The following is a 27,797-nucleotide window of genomic DNA, read 5'->3' as shown; positions in this document are numbered from 1 at the left end:
TGGGGGACAACTTAAGTGTTTTATGTTCAATTCACTATATGTAAAAACGATCAAATTAACTGAATCGATTTGTTTTGGGACAAAATGAAGGAATTTTGTAGAACCCAGCATTTTTACAGGGTAACATTGGATAACAACAACCCAGCATTTATTTACGGTGCAATTTCCAGACAGACATAAACATATTTTGCATCAATGGAGACAGTCATCCTCAGCTCATCATCATGAACATTTATTTCTGTCTCTCCTCTGTAAGTTGAGATGCTGCTGCTGCTGAGAGAGAGAGAGAGAGAGAGAGAGAGAGAGAGAGAGAGAGAGAGAGAGAGAGAGAGAGAGAGAGAGAGAGAGAGAAAGAGAGAGAGATAGAGAGAGAAAACGCTTTAAATTCATAATTAAAGGGGTCTTATGACATGTAAATTTGCCACAAGCTTTCTGTAAGGGTTGGATTTGGAGATAAAGCCATATATTAAACAGTTTTTAATGTATAAAATAAATTACGCCTATATAGAGTCCTCATAAACCACACCAACAAGCGCGCGCGTGTGTGGGAGGAGCTCAGCTTCACTTTGCAGAGGATGCAGGATCTCTGACAGACACCAGCAGCAGACATGATGCAGGAAACTTAACCAATGCAGCATTCACTCACTCACAGTACAGGCCTTACATTCACTCTCATGAAGTTTGCTTGGTTTCCACTGTTAAACATCCAGTGTTTGCGCCTCCAGAGATGCCCGTCTGCCTCCGCTGCTCTGCCTGCCTCTGCCCGGTATGAGCATCCTCCTCCTACCGCACCATCCCAGCGCATCCCGCTAGACTGAAGCCGGCCTCGCCATGGCCAGATCCGCGGACAGGAGCGCGGAGGACGGGGAGTCGCGGGCCGGGATCAGGGAGCTGTCTCTGGAGGAGGTGCTGAAGTCCTACGAGCAGCCCATCAATGAGGAGCAGGCGTGGGCGGTGTGCTTCCAGTGCTGCGGGGACCTGAGAGCGCCGCGCCCGCAGCCGCAGCCCCATCCCCGGCGCCCGGTGCTCCAGATCCGCGACCCGGCCTCCATCATCCTGCACAGGGACGGAAGAGTCACCGCGCTTCTGCAGAGCTGCGGTAAGATGGAGCAAAACTTCCCGAGAACTCAACAACAACACTCACTCACTCATATATCTGTGAGCGTGTGTGTGTGTGTCCTTCAAAACAAGAACGCGCTCTGAGGACGTTAAGAGAACGTTATTTCACAACGTTCTCTCAATGTTTTATTTATTTTAATCATTAAAGGGAAAGTTCGCCCAGCAGATCGGCCTTCATTCTTCCGTAAACAAATTAGAGTACTTCTTTAAACTAAACCACAAAATACTGTAGTACACACTGCAGTGCTTTGAATCATAGCCTAGCCTACTTGAATTGATCTGTTATGGTGATTCGAGAGTTGCTGGTTACACAGCAACTATAGTAACATAAACAAATAACCCAACACTGTAGTTTTCTATAAATATTGGGTCTATTATACTACAATACACCACAATTTGCTGTAAGTAACATGTAAAGTTTACTACAGTATTTATAACAGTTTATCAGTTAATACTTTGCTGTATAGTTGGAAATACTATATTAGCCTCTATAGTAGGCCTATAATACACTTTACAACAGTATGGTTAAAAACGTTGCTATAATTACCATAGTATTTTTTATGTTGTTGTGGATGTTTTTAAGTAACTTATGTTTTAGGTAAAATGGCGGTTCATTCCGCTGTGGCGACCCCAGATTAATAAAGGGACTAAGCTGAAAATAAATTACATTAATTTAATTCAGCCCATGGAAGTAGTTTGCAACCAGTTACCTTAAATTATTTGAGTAAATCCAATGAATAATTTTTCCAGTATAAAAGATTTTACTACAGTGGTTAAAAAAACACAGTTTGCTAGTTACCTCACTGTCTTTTTAATGTGAGTGTGGATGTTTTAATTTCATAAAACGCAAGTCAAGGTCTTTACTTTGACATTCTGAAAAACACATAAAGTCAACACCACATTAATACATACCTGTAGATGCTTTGCAGAGGAAATAAAAAGGAATCATGTTCAGTTTAGCTCAAAGCAATGATTTCGGCAAACAAAACAATGACTTATTAAGAATATTTGCTTTTTGTTCTAATGAAAAGGTAAGGATATTTCTTCCGTACATTGAGAAAATGAACCAATTTTAAGTTTTTAGTCGAACTTTTTCTTTTAGAGACCAATTTTGATTTGACCAGTTTGCTAATTATTTTGAATGCTCTCTGGATGTTTTGAAACATACTAAAAGCAATAGACGGATATGTAAACATCAAGCTTCATACTTGAACAGTGATGTTTACCATTAAACAACTTTATTACCATTTTATTGGACATTTCATCACCATTTTGCAAAGGCATGGGAATGTAACTCTTGAATGTTCTCTGAAACAAGTGCCAACATTTCCAAAACATTCAACAAATGTACAGCCAAAATGTTTTAGAAATCAATTTCCTTGAACCATGTATAAATAATGATATTATAGGACAATAAATCAAAAGTTCCTTTATTATCATTTCATAAACATCAAGAGAACATTACTTTTAAATGTTCTGTATGTTATGAAGGAAGTATAACTCCATAAATGATGTTTAAATGTTATTATTTTAATGCTAAATGAATATTACTGTTCAATTTGATTATTTTTGACTAACATTATTTTTAATGTCCTCTGATATAAGCAATCCTAATATATTAGACATTAAAATTAAAGATTAAGCATATCAACAAAATATTTCAGCACAATGAATGAAATAAATGATGAATGAATACAGTTTTAAAGCCTTGCAAATATTGCAGTGTTACTTTAAAGCATTTAAGCCTAAGAAAATTTGACTGAAAAAGTCGTGTCATGGAATGATATATGAATAATTTGTCTCCATATCATTTCAATGTAAGGCAAACATTCATTTTTATCATATTGCAGACATAACAATGATCATTTTAAAGGTTTTCTGGGCATTCTGAAACAAACTATTACATAATAAAGGTTAGACATGTGTATACAACTTAAATGATTGTGTAAACACCCCTTTTTGGAAGAATATTTGCTCATAACATTGAGAAAACCTTTCCAGCGCTTTAAAAGTTTTTAGGAGGCTCAAGAATAAGTACATTCAACTAATAAAATAATATCTCTTTTATAATATTAATCCACAGAGACTTTTAACAGCATTCATAATGTTGTTGTTTGTTCTAATCCACATCCAGTCCATTATTATTCCTTATTTTATTAATTCATGAAACATTTTCTTCACCATTAGGCTCTGTTTGTTATTTATATACACATATTGTGTTGTTTTGCTGCAGATTTTGTCTTTTAAACAATGTTTTTGAATGGAATACACGATACAGCGTGTTGTACACCACTGTCAGGATCGAGCACTAGAGGGCGCTGCTCCGTTTGTTTGAATCTCCACCTCAGTTATTTTTGCCGCTTTTTTTAACGGACATCTACGTGGCCTATCTGTCATTTTAACAACAAATACAAATATATGTGCTAATCTAAAGATAAGAAGTTGAAAATAGATCGGATGTAAAGCTAATTTGAGGATAAAGTCTCATAAAGAAAGATATTTAAGCCATTGAAAACGTTTAATTTTCTCCAGAGCAAAGTAAGAAACAAAGGATGACTTCAGTGCAGCGGTGGTAAAATATCTCGACGTTTTGATTATATGATGTTGTGTTCCCTTGTGTTGTGGTCTCTATAGTTCAATCTAACAAAAATGTCATTTATTTGAATTTTTATATGTTTTTGGAATCTAAAAAGTATAGTATATGTTTATATTTCCGTGATAAAGAGTCAGGTTTGCAGAAGAGAGCCTCTGTGATCCAGACATCCATTATGCCTACTCGACAACACCGAACTGCTGAGTCGTAATGGAGAAAATGTGGAGTCAGGAGCTGAGAAACCCAGCACTCTCTCACAGCTCTCCTGATCAATGAGAAATATTCATATGCTCAAAATTAAAGGGTCTGTATTGACTCTAATGGTCATACAGTGTTTAAAATGACCAATTATTCCATTATGTCAGGTTTAAATTTGTGCAATCTTAGAAAACACTTACGTTTTCCTGTAAAATTCACTGCAGATCTTTTCTCAACATGTTTCAATATACTCTTCAAGGAAACAGTCTCTAAACCCCATCTGCCTCGTCTTGCTGTTACATTCATGAATATTTACAGCATACAGTAGGTCTATAAATAAAACATTTCACGCATAGACCTATTGTATGCATTTTAGGAAGTAAAACAATACAATATTGTGTGCAATAGATAATTATATTTGGATGATGTTTTGTTGTCAGGGAGTTTGATGCTTTATTTGCTGTATTTTCAATCTCTGATGGAGATTGACTACATATATAATTCATTTTGACTACGATTTTTCCAACAAGCAGGTGAGAATGAATCTGGCGTCCTCCTGATACCTATTCTTTCTTACAGGAAAGCACTTAGTAAGCATTGTCTTTTTTTGTAACTGCTCAGACGAGTGTGCTTTACAATAGAGCTGTGGCGAAAAATCATTCGAGAAATCGATGCTGGGATTTTCAAAAGGTTTTTAACAGCAGACGGAGCTGTGTGATTCACAAACAGCCTAGTGCATTCCTTACAAACATCACTTGAACCTAAAATAATCAACACTGAAATGAGGAAAGGTTTAAGCCATTACAAGAGTGTTCGTAGTGAGTTGTGTTTACGCTAATCGTGTGACATGAAAGCCAATTTGCATGTACTAAGGTAACACCTTTTTCCTTCATATGCACCAGATGTTTTTACACACACTTTTACAGACACTTACTGCTAAAAACAAACTCAAAAAGAAAAATGCGGTGCTTGGGCAATGCTCGACAAATTATCTTGCACTTAAAAACATCCCCTTTTGCACAATCTGCATTATTTCAACCTAGGCTCATTCTGAAAACGTACCTCCACGAACGTTTCTGGAGACCGCGAAATACATCCCGGTGGGCACGTTTTTCTGGAGTTTTTGTTTTTGCAAATCCGCCAGAGGTCGCTGTGTACGCTTTTGAGATCTCAAATTTCCCTCGCGAGTGCCATTCGCGATGTTCTCGCGTAAACCCACTAGAGGGCGCTGTCGACTCACTTTTTGACAGACTTTCTGACTGACTGAGCGAACGATTGGCTGACTTATCCTCCCCCTTCCCTAAACCTGACCAATTTTATCGATTGACCCGCCCACCCGCTTCCCTAAACCCAACCAACACGTTTCAAAAGCAATCCAAAAAATAAAAGCCTCAGATTTTACCACATCCTCACTCTGCTATTCACCTGTTTGTTTTATATTTTGGATTCTGTTTTTGTCTTACCTGCTTTCTGGAATCGCTCTTCACCGGACTCGAACCCCCGTCTTCGTGGTCAACTCCTCTCTGCATGTCAAATCCGCTGACATACGTGGCGCGCTAACGGGACAAACTGGTTGCAGCCGGAATGCCGTCCATACGGAGGTAAGCGGTCAGCTGGTAAGCGCGAATAGAACAGCGTCACACCGCCCCCTTAGCGTTCGTTGAAAAAATTAAATGCAGCCATATGTACCTCCGCCTACGTAATTCGCTGTCTCCAGAAACGTTCGCAGGGCTAACGTTTTCACAACGAGCCTGTGTTTGCATTATTTTGTACTAAGCAAAATACATGTATGGATAGTATATGTATAGGTTTTTTTTTTAATTAGTGACTTTTATTTCAGTTTGACGACACATTTCAGGTGATACAATGGCTCAGTGGGTAGTGCTGTTGCCTCACAGCAAGAAGGTCGCTGGTTCGAGCCCCAGCTAGGGTCAGTTGGTGTTTTTGTGTGGAGTTTGCATGTTCTGGTGTTGGTGTGGGTTTCCTCCGGGTGCTCTGGTTTAGTGTATGTGTGGGTGTAAATGCAAGAGTCTATGGGTGTTTCCCAGTGCTGGGTTGCAGCTGGAAGGGAATCAGCTGCGTAAAACATATGCTGGATAAGTTGGCGGTTCATTCCGCTGTGGTGACCCCTGATTAATAAAGGGACTAAGCCGAAAAGAAAATGAATGACACATTTCTGACTGAAACTGAATATAGAGGTGGGGGTGGGGTGTTTTGTTTTGCATCAGCAAACTAATGGTTTTGAGGGGTGTGGCTAAGCATTACGCCTAATCTTTCAAATCAGAGAAAGACTATAGCTGTGTCCTGAAATTGCATTCTTTCCTAATATATAGTACGCAAAAGCCAAGTAGTATGTAAAGGCTTATTATCAGCTAATACATATATAACAATAACTCTATTATTGTCCACTTCAGCTAATGAGAGGATGTTGTGTTTATATGTTTTAGTTTTGTTGTCTGCCACTTTAAATGTTCCAGATCTTTAAAGCAGCGTGGATTGTGATTGGCTATCTGTGTTTGTTATTTATCAGCTGGAGTAAAAAGAAAATCAGTTTGAAAATAATGGTAACGATATTGTTTTTCTGTTTCTGTGCTATCCCGTTTGCTCATGTATACAAAGATGTAGGTCTTTATAATTTTTAAATATTATTTATATTATTTAATATTATTTTTTAATAAATTTTCTGCTGCTAAACGTGATTGTGACTCATGAAAAATAAATATAAATAATATATGTAAAGTTCTTTGGTTTAATTACAGATATTGCATTTAAAATGTAAAATATTTATTGTAAAATATGTAAATAGTATTTAAATATTTAACATTCTTTTAAAAATATATTTTAATTTATAAACCTAAATATAAAATATACATATTTATAATATTTAATAATATTAACATAATATTTAAACATTAACATATTAATAAAAAAAATATTTTCAATGTTATTTTACCTTTTAGTTATATATTTAATCCATATCTGGGCAAAACTATATTTAAGTGATATCAGTTTTGGGACTTGAAAGGTCATTACAGAGAGAAAACTAGTTATGCAGAGCCTGCACAATTTTTAGCTTAGTGGGTCAGGGAAAGCAATTTAATATGCAAGTAAAATGTGGCAATGCAGCCGAAAACCTTTTGAATCATTAATTCATGTGTTTTCATTCACAGACAATATCAGTCGAGTTGGAAAATGTCTTGATGTGAAATTAGCCGGTTTCTTCTGCTAATCCTGTTCTTTTTATTTCATAGATGACAGTAATCCTGACTCTGTTTCTGCTGCTGATGGAAAGGTGAGACTGTTATGGAACATTACATAATTGCAATGGTGGAAAGAGCACTGAAAAATCATACTTAAGTAAAAGTACCATTACTTATCTAAAAATGTAGTGCAAGGTGAGTAAAAGTATCTGTTGTAAACATTACTCAAAGTATGAGTAAAAAGACCTTTCAGCAGTACTCAAGACTAGTGGTAAGTGAAGTAATTACACTGTTAAAAGCTGATGTATTTACATGTAATTTGTGGATGTGTGTAAACGTAACATTCTGTAGTGCATTTAGTTATTGCCCAGCAGGCGCACAACGTCATTAGACGGTATTATTAGGTTAGATTTAGGTTATGATGTCAGGAGACCAACATTCAACGTTTAGCCAGCGTCTAAGGATAATGTTATTTTGATGTCCCATAACGAAGTAAAATACATTGATATTAGGTTGATTTTAGGTTGTGTTAGAAAGTGACCAAAATCCAACATCGAGCCAACATCTCAAATCAATGTCAGTTTAACATCAAATACTGATATTTATTCATAAGGTATAACAACTAAAATCCAACATCTGATAGATGTCATAGTGGTAACGTCCACACAATCTCAAGCTGTAACATCATTAGACGTTGATATTTGGTTGATTTTTAGGTTGGACGCTGGACATTGACATCAGTCTGTCGTTGGATTCTGACGTCAACCTGATTTTCATTTCCAAGAAAATGCAACATCCCCACGACACTGGGGTACAACGTCAATCTGACGTCATGTTGGTGTCTTGTGCCTGCTGGAGGATGTTTAAGGCTATTTCAATTATCATACAGTAAACATCCGTCATTTTCTCATCAGTGACCTGCATCTAAACAGTGTCTGGGTCAATGCGTGTAAAGATTTTGGATCTTCTTGGACACTTTTAATGCTTTGTTGCAATTATAAATCGCCTATGTCTTGAGGTAGTTCATTATGATGTGATTTACCTTCTATGTGCGATTTCATAGGACAGGAATCACAGGACTGATTTTTCCAATGCCCATAGACAAGAAAAAAATAGTGACTGCAGGTTGAAGGAAAGTAGAGGAGCAAAAGTACAGATACTGCACTACAAATGTACTCAAGGGAAAGTAAAAGTACACATTATTAAAACTACTTCGTAAAATAAAATTCCTGAGAAAAACTGCTCTGTTACAGTAGTTTGAGGATTTGTAATTTGTTACTTTACACCACTGCATAATTGTCCTTTTTCCAGTCTCCACCCTATCAGCCCAAAGCACCCTATGTGGACTTTTTTAACTCTCAACCTGGCTGCTACTGTCCTCCAGGGGTCGCAATTTAGGCAAGTTTCATGACTGAGTTTAAATACGCACTGTTTTCCACCAAGGCCACCCGGGGTGCTGAAATATAATTGAGTAAACTGGCAGTGGGCTGGTTATAGAGGCCAAAACAAAGACAGACGTTTCGACACATTTTCAAAGGAGAATACCTGACTTTAGCATTATTTTTCAGATAAACAAGTACGCTTAGCAAGTTACTTAGCATGTTTCTGAAATATCATAAATATAAACATATGCTATTTTATGAGTCGAAAGAGTCGAAAACTTACATAGAGCAAATTTAGGTTACTCATACTTCAGTATTTTTTAATGTCAACTTTAATGTTAACATCTTAAGTAGTTCATTGAACCTATAAAATAGCTTGTGGATGAAATGAAAAAAACTTTGCATGTGTATGCAGCTGGTTCAGTCGCTGGGAGTGGCCATCTACCGCGCTCTGGACTGGGGTCTGGACGACAGCGAGGAGCGGGAGTTGAGTCCTCAGCTTGAGCAACTCATCGAGTTCATGGTCGGCGGTCCAGACTGTGGAGAATCCAAACACTGTGGCAGTAATGCAGCTAAAGACGAGGGTTACAGTGGACAAGATGAGGAGGAGGATGAAGAAGAAGGCGCAGTGCATGGCATTCATACGGTCCAGCAGGTGATGAAAATGTGTGCCTGCAGATTGGCGAATCCAGTGTTGGCACCAGAGCACTACCAGGCTGTATGCCGAGCACTTTTCCTGGAGACCCTGGAGCTGCAGACCTTCCTCAGCAGGATCAGAGACGCCAAAGAGGTGAGGACACATTATGGTGCTTACAGGGGTCATATATAAGGATTAACTGATGACGGATGTACTGACGGACTGCATTATTTTCAAATAATTCAATGGACCGAAGTTTATTATGATGCTTTTACTACGGTCACTACCTACCTTTTGCAACATAGGCTCATTCTGAAAATGTAGCCCAATATACATTTCTAGGGAATGCAAATTACGTAGCCAGAAGTATGTTCGGCTGCATTTCGTCTTTAAGATAAATGCTACGGGGCAGAATGACGCCGTTCCTTTTTATGCATACCAGCTGACCTCTTACCTCCGTATGGACGGCTTTTCCGCTATTACCAGTTTGTCCAGTGGCTTGCCGTGCATGTCGACAGGCTTAAAATGCAGAGAGTAGTTGACACAACGATGGAGTTCGAATCCAGCGAAGAACAGTTCCAGAAAGTGGGTAAGACAAAAACAGATGCCAAAAAATCAAACAAACAATTAAATAACAGGGTGAGAATGTGGTAAAATCTGAAAACGTGGTAAAAATCAGACTTTTCTTTTTCTGGATTGCTTCTTAATACTGTTGGTTGGGTTTAGGGAAGTGGAGGGGCGCTGGTCAATTGGTGCTTTTGAAAACACTTGGTTGGGTTTACGGACGGAAGAGGGTGGGTCAGTCATTCAGTCAGTCAGTCGACAGCGGCCTCTGGTGGATTTATGCGAGAACACCCGCCGCGAATAGCACTCACGAGGGAAATTTGACTTTTTAAAAAGTGTACACAGCGGGTTCTCGTGGATTCGCAACAACAAAAACTGCAAAAAAAAAAGGCTCCTGGGACGTATTTTCAATCTCCAGAAATGTATATAGCGGTACATTTTCAAAATGAGCCTGGGTTGATCTTTTGACTGTTGTAGCTATCATTCAACGTAGTGATATAGAGCTGTAATGCGCTCAAAACCTGACGGAACTACTTTAGCTGTGTGTTTATCTGAATATAGTGAAATGTATTTAGAATGTTTATCAGCAAAATATTTACATATTATGAATATGTAAATATTGCATGACAAATTGTGAGTACAAGATCCCGTCCCACAAGTTCAAAAGTACAAACTTCCTGTGAAACTGCTGCAAACTGATGATAACAATAATAATAATAATACAAAAGTCGTAGCTACAGTGGAAACCACTGTAGCTTTAGCTTTGGTTCATTTTCTGGACAGATTTCGTTCAAAATACTCCTAATTTTTGTTCCACTTCAATGAAGTCCTCAGAGGATTGGAAAGATATGAGGGTGAGTAATTAATAAGAGAAGCTTTATTTATGAGTGAACTAATCCTTCAAGAGAAAAACAAGAAAAACGAAAAAGAAAAACGAAAAATGTTACATAAAACTCTATATTTCATAGCAAGAGTGAGATTTTAATGAAATGTTTAAAAATTTTCTTGTAGATGCTGAAGAAGATCAGAAAGGAGGAGCCACAGGAGGATTCTGCTGCTGAGCTCGATGCTCTTCAACACACTGACTGGGTAAAATCTCTATCTATCTATCTATCTATCTATCTATCTGTCTGTCTGTCTGTCTGTCTGTCTGTCTGTCTGTCTGTCCGTCCGTCCGTCCGTCCGTCCGTCCGTCCGTCCGTCTGTCCGTCCATCCATTCATCCATCTATCTATCTATCTATCTAGCTATCTAGCAAATAGAATAGGACATGCTAGCAACATCAAAAAATGTTAAAATGTGTTAAAATATGCTACATACTGTATATGCTAGTAAAATGTTAATTCATGCTAGTAGCATGCTACCAACCACTGAATTGTGTTAGCCATATGTTATTAAAAAATAACATCTTAATTCATACTACTCTTACGACATATTAACAGCAAATTCACAGTAGCATTAGTGGAATGTAAAAATGTGGTAATTAATAACATGAAGAAACATGTTGGCCACACAACATGCTAATTAATACGGGTGATTTTTAAACATGCTAACAATAAATATATTCATTCAAGTTAGCAAAGTGCTATGTTACAAACATGCTAGCTTAATGCTAATTGATGCTAATATACTGTTAAAAATGACAATTTATGCTACCATATGGTAGCCAAGCGTTAAAATATGCTAGAAACATGCTAGCAACATGCTTATTCATGTTAATAACACAATGAACTTCATTTTAAATTGAAGATATATTAAAAATAAACAGATATTAATTAAACTGTATATTGACGGATTTCTTTCCAGATTACATGTACTTTTGCAGTTATTATTTGAGAGGGGTCTGGTTGCAGACCTGGTGTAGATGCAATCTGAGCTGCATGCAAAGCTTTTTACTAGTGCAGTTTTTATCATTGGTATATAGATTTGGTAGAGTAACTCATCCATATAGTCAAATCTTTCACCTGTAGAATAAAAACAACCAGCAACAAGTGGTTAAAGTTAGCATGAACCAGAAGTTGCAGAGACTTTTATTTCCGTATGTTAATGTACTTCCAGCTGAATTAGAATATTAAGTAGGGGGCGGGGCTTTCTGTTCTTTGTGCATCATTTTCTAGTAGCCAAGCTAACTGTAAGAGGGGCATGGCTAAGAATATTGTGGCTGAAGCTGTCAAACTGGCATCATCAGAGAAGCAGCCAATCAAAACAGAGAAGCAGATGCTCAGACTTTAATTGAAGTTCACTAATACAAACTTTTTTCATTTTCATTGCATTGACTTGCATGGATTAATTGTTCACCTAAAGAATAACAATGTGTGCTAGCAAGTTAAACATTTTGGATTTCAATTTAAATCAAAATTAACCATATTGATTTTGTTAGCTCACATGGCTAACATACTTAGCCACGCCCCTCCAACTGTCAGTTTTATAGCGTAATGACAACAAACAGAAATGGCAAGTAGGAGATGTCTGCTAGGTTGTAATAACCATCCCGAAACCCTTTTTCTGATCTTTCTGAATTAAATACCTACTTTATTACATCCAATCAGCTCGCAGTAAAAAAAAACAAGCCACACCCACTGTTTTCTCATTTAATATTCAGTTTGTTTAGGAACTGCATCGCAGTACAAAAAAATACAGTCGTGGCTTCTGGTTCATGCAGACTTTAAAGGAATCCAAATTCCATAGGAAAGTCGAAGACTTGGCAATTGTGTTTACCATTTTGTTTAGTTGTTTAAGTTTGTGCTCACAGCTGCCTCCCTGTGGAGATTTTTAAAAGTGGATTAACTTGCACTGATTAATAGTTCACCTAAAGAACAACAATGTGCGCTAGCAAATTAAACATTGTCATTTTTGATTTCACAAGGACTTTAAAGTACACATGAAATCAAAACTAACCATCTTGATGTTGTTAGCCCTCATAGCGAACATACTTAGCCACGCCCCTCCAACCATTAGTTTTGCCAGTGTTATGGCAACAAACAGAAGTGGCCAGTAGGAGGAGTCTCTTAGGTTGTAATAACACTCTTTCCAACCTTTCTGAATTAAATACCTACTTTACTACATCCAATCAGCTCGCAGTAGAAAAAACAAGCCACGCCCACTGTTTTCTCATTTAATATTCTGTTTCTCTAGGAACTTTGTCACAGTATGAAAAAAATTGTTGCAGCTTCCAGTTTGTGCGGACTTCCACAGGAAAATTGAAGACTTGGCAACCGTCTTGTTTAGTTGTTTTCATATGTACTCACAGCTGCCCCCATGTGGACATTTGTAAAAGAGCACCAGGGATTTTCATCTGGCTAGAAATGCTTTGAAAGACATGTTGTGAGCTGTGTTTGTGTTGATGTAGGCTCGGCTGTGGGTCCAGCTGATGAAGGAGCTGCGGCAGGGGGTGAAGCTGAAGAAGGTGGAGGAGCAGCCGTTTAATCCTCTGCCCACCGAGTTCAGCCTCACGCCCTTCGAGATGCTCATGCAGGACATCCGTTTGCGCAAATATAAACTGCGCAAAGTTGTGGTGAGTCCGAACTCCGCTTCTTCATGCTCAGACCACCGAGGCTGCTGCTGCTGTAAGCACATTTTGAGTGGTTTATCTCTCACTTAATCTCATGCTAACCCGGTAAATCCACTATATGTGTGAGATTATGGCTTTGGAGAGACTTTTCAGCTGACGCAGCATGACAGTGATTAGCCATTGCTTTTAGGTGTGATAATAACTCTGTGCCTGTTTTTCTGCTGCAGGTCGATGGAAATATTCCCACGTGTGTTAAACGAAACGCTCACGAGCTCATCTTGGACTTTATCAGATCGAGACCTCCTCTAAAACCAGTTAGTTGCTGATAATTATGTTAAATCTGCATTAACACCAGACACAATATGGCAACATAGATACAAAATCTGAACTAAAACAAAGTATATTAACATATTTTTGCCAATTTAAAAAAAATTGAGATTAATATATCACCTAAAATCTGACCAAATAAGCTTTCCAATGATGTATGCCTTCTTTGGTTGTTTGACAATATTTGGCCTAGATACAACTGAAAAACTGGATTTGTAACTTGAAAATATTTAATCTGAGGGTTCTACATTTGTTTTGTTTATGAGAAAATCAACTAGTCTAAATTAGTTGTCGAAATTAAGTCCTTAATGCATGTTACTAATAAAAAAAGTTAAGCCTTAATATATTTACCATAGGACAAGAAAAAGGCTACTGCAAAAAATATACCCATACACATATTTGCAATTTTCATAGAGCTTGATGTTCAATTCAATTCAATTCAATTCACCTTTATTTGTATAGCGCTTATACAATGTAGATTGTGTCTGTAACACGGGGAGTGACAGAGACAACTGAAGTTTAGGATCCACGTGCAGGTTTATTCAAAGTCAGGGAGGCAAAGGTCAACACAGGTGCAAACAGATGTATAAAGGCAGTCCAGAATCGTAGTCAAACACAGGCGAGAGGTCGGTAGACAGGCGGCAGAAAAGGAGAAAGGGAAACCAGGCAAAGATCAAAAACACAGCGGAACAGGACTAAGGGAAACGCGTTGTAATGTCACTTTACAGATAACAAGACTCGGCAAAGGCAGGGAGTGTGTGTGTTGTTTAAATAGTGTGTGTAATCAGTCTCTGACAATCCTCAGCTGGTGCAAGTGTAATCAGTGAAAATGAGGAAGCATGTGTGTTTGTGGAACGGAGTGCATGTATGAAAATGTAGTCCATGAATGGCGGATTTGTAGTCCAAGTGAATGTGTGTGAGATCCAGCGATCTAGGATGTTACGATCGCTGGTGATCGTGACAGTGTCAAAGCAGCTTCACATAAAAGGTCATAGTAAATTGGAACAGTGTAGTTCAGTTTGTAGTGTTTCAGTTCAGTTCAGTTTAGCTCAGTTCAGTGTGGTTTAATATTCACTATTGAGAGTCCAAACACTGAAGAGCAAATCCAACGATGCGCAGCTCTACAGATCCCGAACCATGCAAGCCAGTGGCAACAGCGGAGAGGGAAAACACTTCACTAATTGGCGAAAGTGAAGAAAAAAAACCTTGAGAGAAACCAGGCTCAGTTGGGCACGACCATTTTAATTTCTCCGCTGGCCAAACGTCTCGTGCAGAGCTGCAGTCTCAGTGGCGGAGGCTGGAAGCTGGCCTCAGCGAAGACTCGTCTGTCCCTGGAGCATCACAGGAATCAGTCTTATGTTCTCCACTCCTCCATGACCACCACAGTAGCTGCTCAGGATACGGCCCGGTCCAGGATATGGAAACCTTGGGATCATCTCGTCGTTGGTCTTGGATCGAATCAGTGACTCTGCATAGTCTGAGGGCCTCGGGAAGAGTATCCCCAGGTGGAAATGGAGAATAAAGTATTCAAAATGTCCAAGAAGATGTCCTAAGTCTTTACACGCATTGACCCAAAGACTGTTTAGATGCAGGTCACTGATGAGAAAATGACAGATGTTTACTGTATAATGACCAAAATGGCCTTGAACACCCCGCAGGCACAAGACGTCAACATGACGTCACATTGACGTTGTACCCCAACGTCATGGGGGATGTTGCATTTTGTTTGGAAATGAAAATCAAGTTGGCGTCTGAACGTCAGGCCAACGTCAATGTCCAACCTAAAAACAAACCAAATATCAACGTCTAATGATGTAACAGCTTGACGCTGAGTGGACGTTACCACTATTGACATTTATCAGATGTTGGATTTTGGTTTCCATACCTGATGACGAGGGCCAGACGGAATCTGCAGACATTTTTGGCTATTTCTGCGCAGAATTGTGTAAAAAATCTGTGGATTATGCGGAATGATCATAACTAAAACCTTAATATATGAAATAAAAAGTAATACCTTTTAAACTTTTATTTAATGTTTACAATGCAAATCCAAATACATCCACTTTAATTGGTAAACAAAGCAAGTCTTCTATATAATATCTCTACTAAAAGACAGAATATATTACTTTACAAACTGTATTGTAAATAAATCATGCATATTTTCATACTAGTCAAAAATATTACTGTAATTAATTTAAAAAAATGAATAAATATAGATTTACACACATTTACACAACTAAATTAACAGAATCAATGATGGGCTAAAAATCTGCTGAATTCTGCGCGCACAGATTCCATGTGGGCCTACTGATGAATAAATGTCAGTATTTGATGTCAATGATGTTGGTTTCAGATTTTGGGTCAACATTGGATTTTGGTTACTTTCTAACAACCTAAAATCGACCAAATATCAACGTCATTTGACGTCATCATTGGACATCAAAATAAGATTCTCCTTAGATGCTAGCTTGACGTTGAATTTTGGTCACCTGACGTCACAACCTATATCTAACCTAATAATAACGTCTTATGACGTTGTGTGCCTGCTGGGCAATAACTAAATGCACTACAGAATGTTACGTTTACACACATCCACAATCTACATGTAAACGCATCAGTTTTTCACAGCGTAATACTCACTACTCACTACTCTTGAGTACTTTTGAAAGGTCTACTGTTTACTCATACTTTGAGTAATATTTACAACAGATACTTTTACTCATCTTGCATTACATTTTTAGGCAAGTAATGCTACTTTTACTTGAGTATGATTTTCCTCCACTGATTATCAGTAAAAAAAAAACTAAAAACTAAAACCTGCTAGAAACATGCATATATCAAAAACAACAATAGTCTTTGGTGTAAACAAATAATTTGCATCCAGTTATTATGGTAATATGGTTCCACTTTATATTAAGTGGCCTTAACAATGAACTTGCATTTAAATTATTCATTTGACACTTATTGTGTACTCACTGTACATGTTTTTACATTTTACTTATATAAAAAAAATCTGCATGTAATTACATTACATTTATTACACTGTTGACTTGTTCATTACACCTTAACCCAGCCTTAAACCTCTCCAAACCACCAAATATTTATATACCTTATTTATAGCCCCTCCCACTAGTGACTTCTTTCATTAGCGTGTTAGTCGTGTTTTTGAATCTGCCGCTTTACTGACACACAGTCATTTGTAGCTCCGCCCACTTTTCAACAGAGCACAATCTCATTTGAATTTAAAGCAACAGTCACCAAAATGGCACCATTAGGATAAATGCTTAAAAGGGTCAGTTCAGAGAGTTATAAAACATCATTTGTGTGGTATTTTGAGATGAAACTTCACACACACACTCTAAGGACATCAAAGATGTATTTAAACATTTGAAAAAGGGGCATGATAGGTCCCCTTTAAATACGTTTCTGCATGCATTGTTTCAGAATTTAAGACTGTACTGTCATCGGCAGGTGTCCGAGCGCAGTCTTCCTCCTCCACCCCAGCGGCCGCAGTCTCTCCATGACCGAGTCCTGGCTGAAATCAGACAAGATCACAAACTGAGGCCTGTGGAGCTGCCCAGTTCAAAGAGATGTAGGTTAATCACGCATTAATACAATGCGTTTTTAAAAGCAGTATCATGACTTGTCAGTTTTTTGTCGCTCTGCAGCATTCGGCTCGTTACCGTGTCTGGCTCACACCTGCCAATGTGACGTCAAATCCACTTCTTGCATTGACCTGTCTGTCACAGGAGCCGGGTCCCGCCCACCGTCCCGCATCCGAGTTCTTCTGAAAGCTCCAACGCTGGCCGAAATGGAGGAGATGAATATATTTGAGGTGAGAGATGAAACAGAACATTTACATGTAGTCATTTGGCAGACGCTTTTGTCCAAAGCGACTTACAATTGAGGAGGCATTCAGAGATTCAACAAGAAGAGGCAATACACACAAGTAGTGCAAATTATACAAAGGAACTGTTCGAGCTCAGAGAATTAAGTGCTAGTGTGTGGGAGTGTGTTTTTGGGGGTTTTTTTAAAGGGAAGTGAACAGTGTTTCTACAGGTGGTTTGTCAAGCCCACTCACCTGTGTGAAGCACACTTTGTCAAAACATTGTCATAACAGTCATACGATACTGTAATCATACGAAGCTCCATGAACTATTTTGTGCACCAAAATAACTGTAGATTAAGATGCACGTTTACGGAAGGCAGTACGAGACTTGTGTATTGCGCTGCTGACTCATTTCCCGCTGAATCCGAAAGTGTACAAAATTCCAACTCACGTTATGTTAATCATATTAACACGCTGCCTCCGAAACTTTCATCCTTCATAATTTATTTTCAGATTTTTGCATCTGTAAAGACTAATAATTTGGACTGATTAATAATTAATAAGTCTCAATCCGGGTCATGGCGCGAATTGTCAGACATTTCAGAACCCAAACCAGTAGACTTGTTTCTAGCTGAAATCTTTTTTGAGAATGTATTGGTTGTTTTACAGTCAAGACGTCCGCAAGAGTCTCTTAGAATCTGCAAGAGTCTTCTTTGAGCAGTGTCTTCCCATCTATTACACACGACCTGAAAAAAGTCTTTTCGCCTGTCCAAGTTTTAGGAACAACCAAATAATAACTTGACAGGACTCCCAGAGTTCATAAAGATTCTTTTGATTCATCTTTAATGTCTCCTCCTTCATCTTACCCCAGAAATGCTCAATAATGTTCATGTCTGGTGACTGGGCTGGCCAATCCTGGAGCAGCTTGACCTTCTCTGCTTTCGGGAACTTTGATGTGGAGGCTGAAGTATGAGGAGCGCCATCCTGCTCAAGAATTTGCCCTCTCCTGTGGTTTTTAATGTAATGGGCAGCACAAATGTCTTGATACCTCAGGCTGTTGATGTTGCCGTCCACTCTGCAGATCTCTCGCACGCCCCCATACTGAATGTAACCCCAAACCATGATTTTTCCTTCACCAAACTTGACTGATTTCTGTGAGAAACTTGAGTCCATGCTGGTTCCAGTAGGTCTTCTGCAGTATCTGTGATGATTGGGATGCAGTTCAACAGATGACCTTCTGCCACTTTTCCAAATGATCAATTAGAAGTCAGTTATTATTTGCGAGCTGCAGAAATGCGAACGCTGATCTTTTTTCTGTTGTTGTCAAGGGGAATCTTCCGATTTGATTTCGAGGGTCTAAACTTCCTGTCTTTTCATGGGAAATGTCTTCATGTTGTCTGTGAAGGATGAGGATTCTCCAGACGGTGTGGATATGCGGCGGGTGGAGAGCTCTCCGACACCCCTGAAGAGAGATCGCTCCTTTTCTGAGCACGACCTGGACGAGCTGCGAGGGGAAGTGATGTCAGACTCGCCTCAGCACATCGGTGTGGCGGCGTTCAGAGGAGAGAGACCACGATCACACACGCTGACCGGGGTTTATCAAGGTCAGAGGATATGGGTGTAAGACCTTACAATTAAAGTATTAATGAACGTTTGTTTTGCTAGTGCACATTGTTGGTCTTAGAGTGAACAATAAATCCATGTTAATGAAGTTTGTTAGGGTAACCTTCAGTCAAAATCTGACCATTTGCTTCTGCTCTGGAAGGGCAGTGGTTCCCTGATGATGTCAGTTTGACGGATTGTGCGAAATATGCTTAGTCACACCCCTTCAAATGTTAATTTGCCATGAGGTGGAGCATAAAACCAAAACTCCGCCTCCTACTCAATATACAGTTTCAGTTAGGAATACATGTTCATACTAAAATAAAAGTCTGCTGCAACTTCTGTTTCACACTGACTTTAAAGTTTCACAATGCCTGACTGTTTTCCTCTTCTCCGCTGTTTTTATTGTATCCAGCCTCATTCCCAGGGTTCGACCGAAGGTCTGCGTCCACATGCCGCTCTCTCAGCTCAGATGACAGAAGCAGCGATGATCCAGGAGGAGCTGCAGCGGCTCATGGGCTCTCCAGACACCAGTGGATGGTGAGTGACATTGGGGTTTTGAGTTGGGTATCGTTTGGGTTTTTTCAAAACCAGTGCCCAATCGATACTTTAAAAGTGGTACCAGTGCCAAAACGGTGCCTGCACTGATACTTCTTTAAAAAGCCACAAAAAGATGGCTCTCTGGCTACATCTACACTTGGGGTGTCCTAACTCGGTCCTGGAGGGCTGTCCTGCATAGTTTAGCTCCAACTTCCTTCAACACACCTGTCTGGAAGTTTCTAGTATACCTAGTAAGAGCTTGATTTGCTGGTTCAGGTGTGTCTAATTGGGGTTGAAACTCAATTATGTTGGACACCGGCCCTCAAATGACTGAAAATGCTTTCGTTCATGTACTGCGCATGCGCATACACGTAAGACTCTTTAAATGGCATCATATGCGCCTGGTGTTTATTTACTTTCCGTCTCTTTGAAATGTCGCAGAACAATGTGTCACCTGTGGTATGCTTCTGCTTCCTGTAAACATTCTGTGTCCTTTGAAGAGAGGCGACGTCACGATCACCTGGACTACAAATCTGTCACTAACATGAACTACAAATCCACACACACCAGTTCCAGTTCTCTCCCTGATTCCACACACACAGCTAAAAGCTCATCATAGACTGATTACTAGGACTATAAAGGCACGCCATTCACATACACTCTTTGCTGAGTCTTATTATCCTGTAGCATTACAAAGCGTTCTTATTGTGTGCGACCCCAGCTATTCTCTTGGATTACCTGCATGCTTCTGTTTGTTCCTGTTTGACCATTGCCTGCCTGAATAAGCTTTCAATAAGTGCAAGTGGATCCTCAACTCTGTTGTCTAGCATCCTAAAGTTACAGACAATACCTACAAACATGACATTAATCTTTAATAAAGCTGAAAATGGACAGCATCCAAAACATCTGCTTTACAATGTCGTCCACAACGTTAGCTGGATTGGTCACATGACTGCGTCACAAGTCTATATAGTTTTCAAAAGCCTCCATTTTCAATTTATTTACTTTGGACAGAGTTTTCAAAAAGATATGTTTTCGTTTCCTAAAAACGACACTCACTGTGGACAGATCACCAAAACAAAGAGAAAAAAATATGCATTTTAGCGAAAACGTACAATACAAATATTTATTTAAAATATAAATATTTTGCTGTTTGCATTTCTTCACTCAAGTACAAGTTTTCTATGCTCAAGTACATGAAATTTCAGATTTTTTGACATATGAAACATTTTTGTACCATTCAAACATGCAAAGTTTCAAAAAATAAATATTTCAAAGCTCGAAACATGTAACGAAACACCTTGACCATAATCCTGGGGATGTTCATAGTGTTTATATTACTAACATTGGCGTCGATATTAGAACGATACTGTGCCGTTTTTGTTATTTTCCTACTGTTTACATTAATTAGTGGGCGGAGCTAAGCAACCAGTGATTTACAAGTAGGCATTGATCTTCTGTGTAGGCGGAGTTTAGCCACACTATTACATACTAAAAGTTGTTTTTAGCCACACTATTACATAAATAGCGCATTGAACAACCTGTAATTGGGGCAGACTGTCTTTAAAATAAACAGTTTTTAGACTAACAATAGGTTTTCTAGTACAATGAGATCAAAATAAAAATTATTTCTTAGTTTATGAAAACTTTATACAAGTCAGCCTCTGATGCTTTCAGAAAAAGGGTTGAAAATAAGGAATCATGTTAAGTCATCCCAGCAGGCACAGGACGTCAACGTTGTGTTGTTTAGAAATGAAAAATCAGGTTGACGTCAGAATCCAACGTCAGGCCGACGTTATTGTCCAACGTCCAACCTAAAATCAACCAAATATCAACATCTAATGATGTTACCGCTTGACGTTGTGTGGATGTTACCAATATGACATCTATCAGACGTTGGATTTTGGTTTGCTATACCTGGTCACTTTTCAACACAACCTAAAATCAACCAAATATCAACGTCATTTGACGTCGTTATTGGACATCAAATTAACGCTGTCCTTAGATGCTGGCTAGACATTGATTTTTGAACACCTGACCCCACGACCTAAATCTAACCTAATATTAACAACTTAAGACATTGTGTGCCTGCTGGGTTGTGCGTGATAAAATGGTAATATCCATGTGATAATATCAGTGACATCTTGTAAGCGGCCTGTTGGTGTTGTTCTGTGTCTCCGTCCCACACAGGAGGAATTCTGTCATCCGGTGGAAACTCTGGCGCTAACGGTGGATGAGGTCATCAATGTGCGCCGGATACTGGTCAAGGCCGAGATGGAGAAATACATGCAGAACAAAGAGCTTTTTAGCAATCTGAAGAAGGGCAAGGTTTGTGTGTCTCTGAGTCATATGATCAACATCAGTAATTCTATTTTTTATAATCACACTTTGATTGACATTCTCCCTTTGTATGTGTCATCAGAGGGGGAAAGCCCCGCCCACTAGTGACCATCTCTCCCTCATTAGCATAAACAGCCCTGAGTGAGAAGCAGCCGTCTGCTAGTAGAGTTTTGAATCTGCCACTATGCTGACACATTTGTAGCTCCGCCCTCTTTTGAAAAGAACACAATCTCATTTGAATTTAAGGCGACAGTCACCAAAACGCCACAATTAGGATCAAAGCCTAAAAGGGTCAGTTTCAGAGAGTTATAAAACATTATTTGTGTGGTATTTTGGGCTGAAACTTCACACACACACTCTGGGGACATCAGAGACTTATTTTACATCTTGTAAAAAGGGGCATGATAGGTCCCCTTTAAAGGTGCAGATCCTACTTAGTGTTTGTCCTGCAAAATTCCTCTTTCTGTTAATCATATTTTATTGATCTGTAATGCTTTTAATGCCTGTAGAAGATTTTTTTAATGAAATGAACTCATTCAAAGAGATGTTCAGCAAAGTGTTACTAGGAAAAAATAGGAATTTTTATCATGTTAACATTTTTACATCTAATTTGTTGCTTTTCTTTTATGTATTATTAATGAATATTTTTGGGGTCATGAAAATAGCTGTCGTTGTTGGCATGGCATTAAATAAAAACGTTATGTAAACAGTCAAGCTTGAAATTATTAATATCCCTGAATCAAATTCTGATTTAAGTTACTTTTATTCAACCAGCAACTTTTTTTTTTGAACGGAAATGACACAGGCTTTTCCCAAAAGATAATAAGGTGATAATAAGAGGCATCATTGTGGAAAATATTTATATTTCTCAGGTTTTGTTTACAATTGAACAAAAAATTTAAGTCAGAACTTACCAGAGGACTGAATAAATTTGAGCTTAACTTTATGGGCCCTATCATACATCTGGCACAATAAGGTGCAAGACATGTATGGCGCGATTTGTTGCTATTTTCAGACCAGTGCAACAGTAATTTTCATGTTTTGCACCACGTTGTTTATATTGCAAATTCATTTGCGCCACTTTGTGGACTCATGGGTGTGCTGGTCTAAAAAGGAGGTGTGTTAAGGCGCATTGTTGACGATGCTATTTTGAGGATCTGAAATAAACAGTGCCATTGACCAACTGAAAGCTGGTCTTAAGTCCAGCTCAGAGCGTGTTAGTTATGCGACTATGCAGGTCCAAACGTTTACACATTGCTTAATACACACAGGATGTACAGCAACACACAAATATCTTTACATATAAAACAAATTAAAGATTAAAATGTTACAAAAATGGTTATTTTCTACATCAATATTAACACCACTGCCTCCATGCCTTCTTCACCTCAAGGGGCTTTTTTCAGTGTATTCATGGCGATCTGCATCTGTATAATGTTATTATTATTATCAGTATTATTTATTATCTGTATATTTATATTTGTTTTAATAAAAACAAGTGTAGATTTGTCCACCTGTAGGGTTTTGGAGACGTCTGCATCACCATATGGGGTATAAGAACAGGACGTGTGTTTGGATATAACTCAGTTTATTGATCACACTTCATTATTATTGTTTATTTATTCCTTTGCTGGAGATTAGAACTAAATTTAGAAATAATTTTGAAACAAATCTTTGCGCTTAACAAAGGAAATTAAATGTGTATTCTAATAGATGTGTTCAGTGGAGTGAGTTTCCACTGTTTCCTTACTCCACCAAAGTAAAGGAGTAAAGAGTAAAAGTAAAGAGAAAAGTAAAAAGGCTGAATAGAGGAGGCTCGTTCTTTAACCTCGCGCTGCAGATGCTGTGTTTAACTGTTTTCTCGCTATGTAAATAGCAATTTTCTGACATGTAAATAGCAAATGAACCATGGCGTGACACAACTGACTCTTAAAGGGAAGGGGAGATGAGACTCTGACTGGTTTAATGCAGGTTATGCTCAAAACACACCCAGAACTCATTCAGAGGATAAGCTCAACCCTGTTAGACCATGCACTGGGGCGCAAACTGTATTTTTCTGTCCTTAAAACAGCAAAAGTGGATTCAGACACGCTCTTAATGCTTTTGAGCCATGAGCTTTAGACTTTGCACCTAGATCATTAAAATAGCGCTCTTATGTCTTTGTTCTGTTAATTTTTTCCCTCAGATTTGCTGCTGTTGCCGAGTAAAGTTCCCGCTGTTTTCTTGGCCGTCCACCTGCCTCCTGTGTAAAAGGTCTTGGGTTTATTTTTCAAATGTTTACAGATTCGCTGTTTTGAACATTCAGTTCATGTGCTTCTTTTTCTTTTAGGTCCGTCTGTAGCTCTTGTAGTGCAAAGGTAATACATTTTTATTTCATATATCACTTAAAGCGATAGTTCACATAAAAATGCAAATGTACTCACTATTTACTCTTCCTCAAATGGATATAAACCTTCATAAGGTTTGTTTTTTCTGTTGAACAAAAAGGAGATATTTTGGAAACCTGACTTCCATAGCAGGAAAAACAAATACTATGGAAAGTCAATAGTTAGAGGTTTCCAACATTCTTCAAAATATCTTCTTTTGTGTTCAACAGAATAAAGAAACTCATGAAGGTTTGGAACAAGTGGTTGATGAATAAATCATGACAGAATTTTCAGTTCTGGGTTAACTGTCTTATAAAATCAATCACATTCACAAGGTATTTTTTAACGTCAACCAAATGTTTTAGAGTTTGTCATCCATGTTATAATGAAACTACTTTCCAACGTTGGCCATCAAGTGGATTTTTCTTCAGGGAACAAATTTTAACTCCAATATAATAGAGTTTTGATTGAATGACATCCTCTGAAAGTTATTATTTAATCACCATGCATGAGTATATGGCTTTTCTACTTTTTGAGGACTGCTGTTTATGACTTCTTGGTTTTAATAGTTTGCTTTATTCTACTACTCTTAGTTTTAATGGCACACGCTGATATTTTAACAGTGGAAACAAACTCAGTGACTGATTGTGCTTTATTTTGCGCCTTTACCAGATGAAGATTCCCTACAAAAAGATGGCCCACATTCCAGTGTACACTGTGGGATTTCACAGCAGCACGAAGAGCCACAAAAGTGAAGTCTATAAGTGAGTAAATAAACGCTGAGGTTAATGAATACAGTCACATTCCACACCGGGAATGGCTTAACTTTACAAAACACTGTTATTAGCTCTGCATGTTAAATCGCTTTATTTTTAATTTAAGTATTAGCCCCCCTGCATGTTTACCCCACATTCCTAATCATAATAATTTTAATAACTATTAATTAATAATAATTAATGTGACATTTGAAAGCTTAACTAGATTAATTAGGCAAGTTAAGGTAATTAGACAAGTCATTGTATAACAGTGGTTTGTTCTGTAGACAAGTGAAAATATATATTGATTAAGGGGGCTAATAATTTTGACCTTAAAATGGTGTTTAAAAAATAAAACAATTATTTAAAAAAATTTTCTTCTGGACTTTCTCCAGAAGAAAAAATATTATCTATAATTAATATGAAAAATTCCTTGCTCTGTTAAACATCATTTGGGAAATATTTTCAAACAATTGACAGGAGGGCGAATGATTTTGACTCCCGACTGTAATTTTAACTTAGGTTATTTAATTGCCGTCCTCTAAATCTGATCCCTGCGTTTTCCGCAAAATAAATGTATCTGATAAATGTTATATCCGCCAACGTGTTCTGTAATTCAGACAGACAGACAAAACCTGAGAATTTAACTGAAAACAAACAAGAAGTGCATTTTCAGATTTTCATTTTAGATTACTGTTACCGGCTCGGTCCCAGTCATTCCCCTCGCTGGCCAGCAGAGGTCACCATCCCCGGACTTTTAAGCATTACATCCATAGACTGTAAAATATATGGACGGAGTATCTGTGACGTCACCCATAGGTTTCTGAAGAGCGCAAAAGAAGCCACAAGTAGGCGCGGCCAACCGTCGCCATTTTGTTCGCGCGTCATCGCACCCACGGTGGGATACCAAACAAGGGCAAAGAGGCGGAGAGTGGGCGGAGCTACAGACACTTGCTGGCATTTTGCTTAGACCTGGCAGACAGACTTTACTTTGGGAGAAACGCTTGATACTTTATTACCTGCGACTCGTTTGTGTTCTGACCACATGTGCTTGGCTATACACTATATCAGTAAAGTGTTTAGACTTTCAAAAACACTGTAGTCATACATTGAGCCACTAAACATTGCTCTTATGACGTTTTTCTACAGGAGGAAAACGCGAAATACTTCCAAACACTTCAGATATAGTCTGTGTTAGTAAATGCAAGACTATTGATGAAATCCAGCATAACACTGTATGACAACGCTTCAGATGACTGTTCTAGAGCCTACAGCTAATCAATCTGTCACATTCTGGAGTGCTTTACGGGTCTAAAGAAAAATATTAATGATAAATGATCTTAAATAAAACTATTACATTTATAGAGATGGTATACAAGTATATAACTTTACTCATATGGGAAACGAGGCCACGTGAATGGTTTGTGAGCACAATTAAGTGCACATAGCATCCCATATCATCTGATAATTGTAAGAAATAAGTGCAAAAGGCAGCTGACTGTGTAAAGCCACATAAAACAACACAAAAATACGATGAATATGCCGAGATCAGTGGCTAATCTGCCGGATTCAGCTGAGGTGAAGTGACGGCGACCAGCGAGACCTAGCTGTCACTCAAGTGGCCACGCCCTTAATTATGCAAACGTAATATAACCTAATATAAAGGAAATGGATGAGTTATAAAAAAATTCACCCCCCTCACAGTTGTCATGAAGGGTAATAATAGCTTTATGAACCAAAATCGTTCTTTGTACCAGGCTGTAAACACCTTTTTTTCTGTTGTAAAGTTGGCCATTCTAACAGTGGGCTAAATTGCACTTTGCTCTATTATGGAGCCAGGACTAGCAGAATTTTGATGAATTGCAGTTTCAGTTACTTCTGTATTAGCTTCCCGAGGGAGAGCGGGAGGTTGCCGCTTGATTACATCATCCATCTAAACTGATTGTGCACACACCTGAACTGAATCTAGTTAGCGACCCACGCTTCCTATATAAGCCACACTCAAACAGTTCATTGTGAAGTCTTGTTTAGCCCCGGCCAGCATTACTGAGCGGTCTTTCCTGGCTGATCTTCTGAAAATAAACCCGGGACTGTTTCTGACTCTGAGTTGACTTCTGCCTGCCCACGACCCTTGCTTTATACACGGACTCTGAACCACGCTGCCTGCCCTCGACCCAAGCCTGTCTAACGGATTCTGAACCGCACCGCCTGCCACTGATCTATGCCTGGTAAATCACTCTGTGTCTGTCAGCCGCCAGCCCCAAGACCATTATTGATTACTGGTGATGTGTGTTCGCACTTTAGTGCGTATTGGATGTTTGACTGTGACTAATAAATACTGCATAATGGATTCCTAGTGTCGCGTCAAGCGTTTTTAGAAGCTCATTCGGCGTGATTGAGCCCTTAGACTGCAGAAATCACCAGCTGGAATAGTTAAAGCGTGTGTTTGTATGTGTGTGTGTGTCCGCAGGTCTCTGTGCTCTCTCTCCAGACACTCAGTGGAAGAAGAGTTTCCTCACCTGTACGCCGCAGGCTGCAACCTCAGAGACGTTTGCTCCGACTGCACCAGGTTTGTGGCCGATGTCATTTCCTCCAGTCGCAGGAGCCTGGACATCATCAACAACACACCCACACGAAACAAACGGACACCCGCCACACACTCGCAGCCTGCGTCACATCCATACACTTCCTGTAGGATGAGTAAGTGAATGTACGGACAGATGTCTGGATCGCAGCATTAACAGATTTGACCGCTGTTTACTCTTAGAAATGTTTGCCAGTGTTAAGGCCTGTTCACAACGTGGTATGGAAGCCTGTTTACACCACGGGGTTATA

General features: G+C 38.7%; 1 protein-coding gene across 1 annotated transcript; it reads left to right on the top strand.

The window, feature by feature from the left end:
- Positions 1-586: 586 nt before the first annotated feature.
- On the top strand, positions 587-27,797 carry spire2 (spire-type actin nucleation factor 2). Its single transcript, XM_056451861.1, has 15 exons — positions 587-1,099; positions 7,162-7,202; positions 8,908-9,282; positions 10,705-10,782; positions 13,042-13,206; positions 13,431-13,517; positions 17,002-17,122; positions 17,199-17,365; positions 18,765-18,963; positions 19,377-19,501; positions 21,692-21,829; positions 24,027-24,094; positions 24,171-24,198; positions 24,880-24,971; positions 27,433-27,797. Exons 1-15 carry the CDS (start codon positions 832-834, stop codon positions 27,668-27,670), a joined length of 2,190 nt encoding a protein of 729 aa, XP_056307836.1. The 5' UTR covers positions 587-831; the 3' UTR covers positions 27,671-27,797.

Source organism: Danio aesculapii, chromosome 25, assembly GCF_903798145.1.
Source record: "Danio aesculapii chromosome 25, fDanAes4.1, whole genome shotgun sequence".
Classification (NCBI taxonomy): domain Eukaryota; kingdom Metazoa; phylum Chordata; class Actinopteri; order Cypriniformes; family Danionidae; genus Danio; species Danio aesculapii.
Note: the sequence above shows the minus strand (reverse complement) of the source record. Positions and strands in the feature narration are given on the sequence as shown.

Coding starts and splice junctions, on each gene's coding strand:
- spire2 (XM_056451861.1), top strand. CDS start 832: ATGGCCAGATCCGCGGACAGGAGCGCGGAGGACGGGGAGTCGCGGGCC. Junction 1,100..7,161: donor CGCGCTTCTGCAGAGCTGCG/GTAAGATGGAGC, acceptor TTTATTTCATAG/ATGACAGTAATCCTGACTCT. Junction 24,972..27,432: donor CACAAAAGTGAAGTCTATAA/GTGAGTAAATAA, acceptor GTGTGTCCGCAG/GTCTCTGTGCTCTCTCTCCA.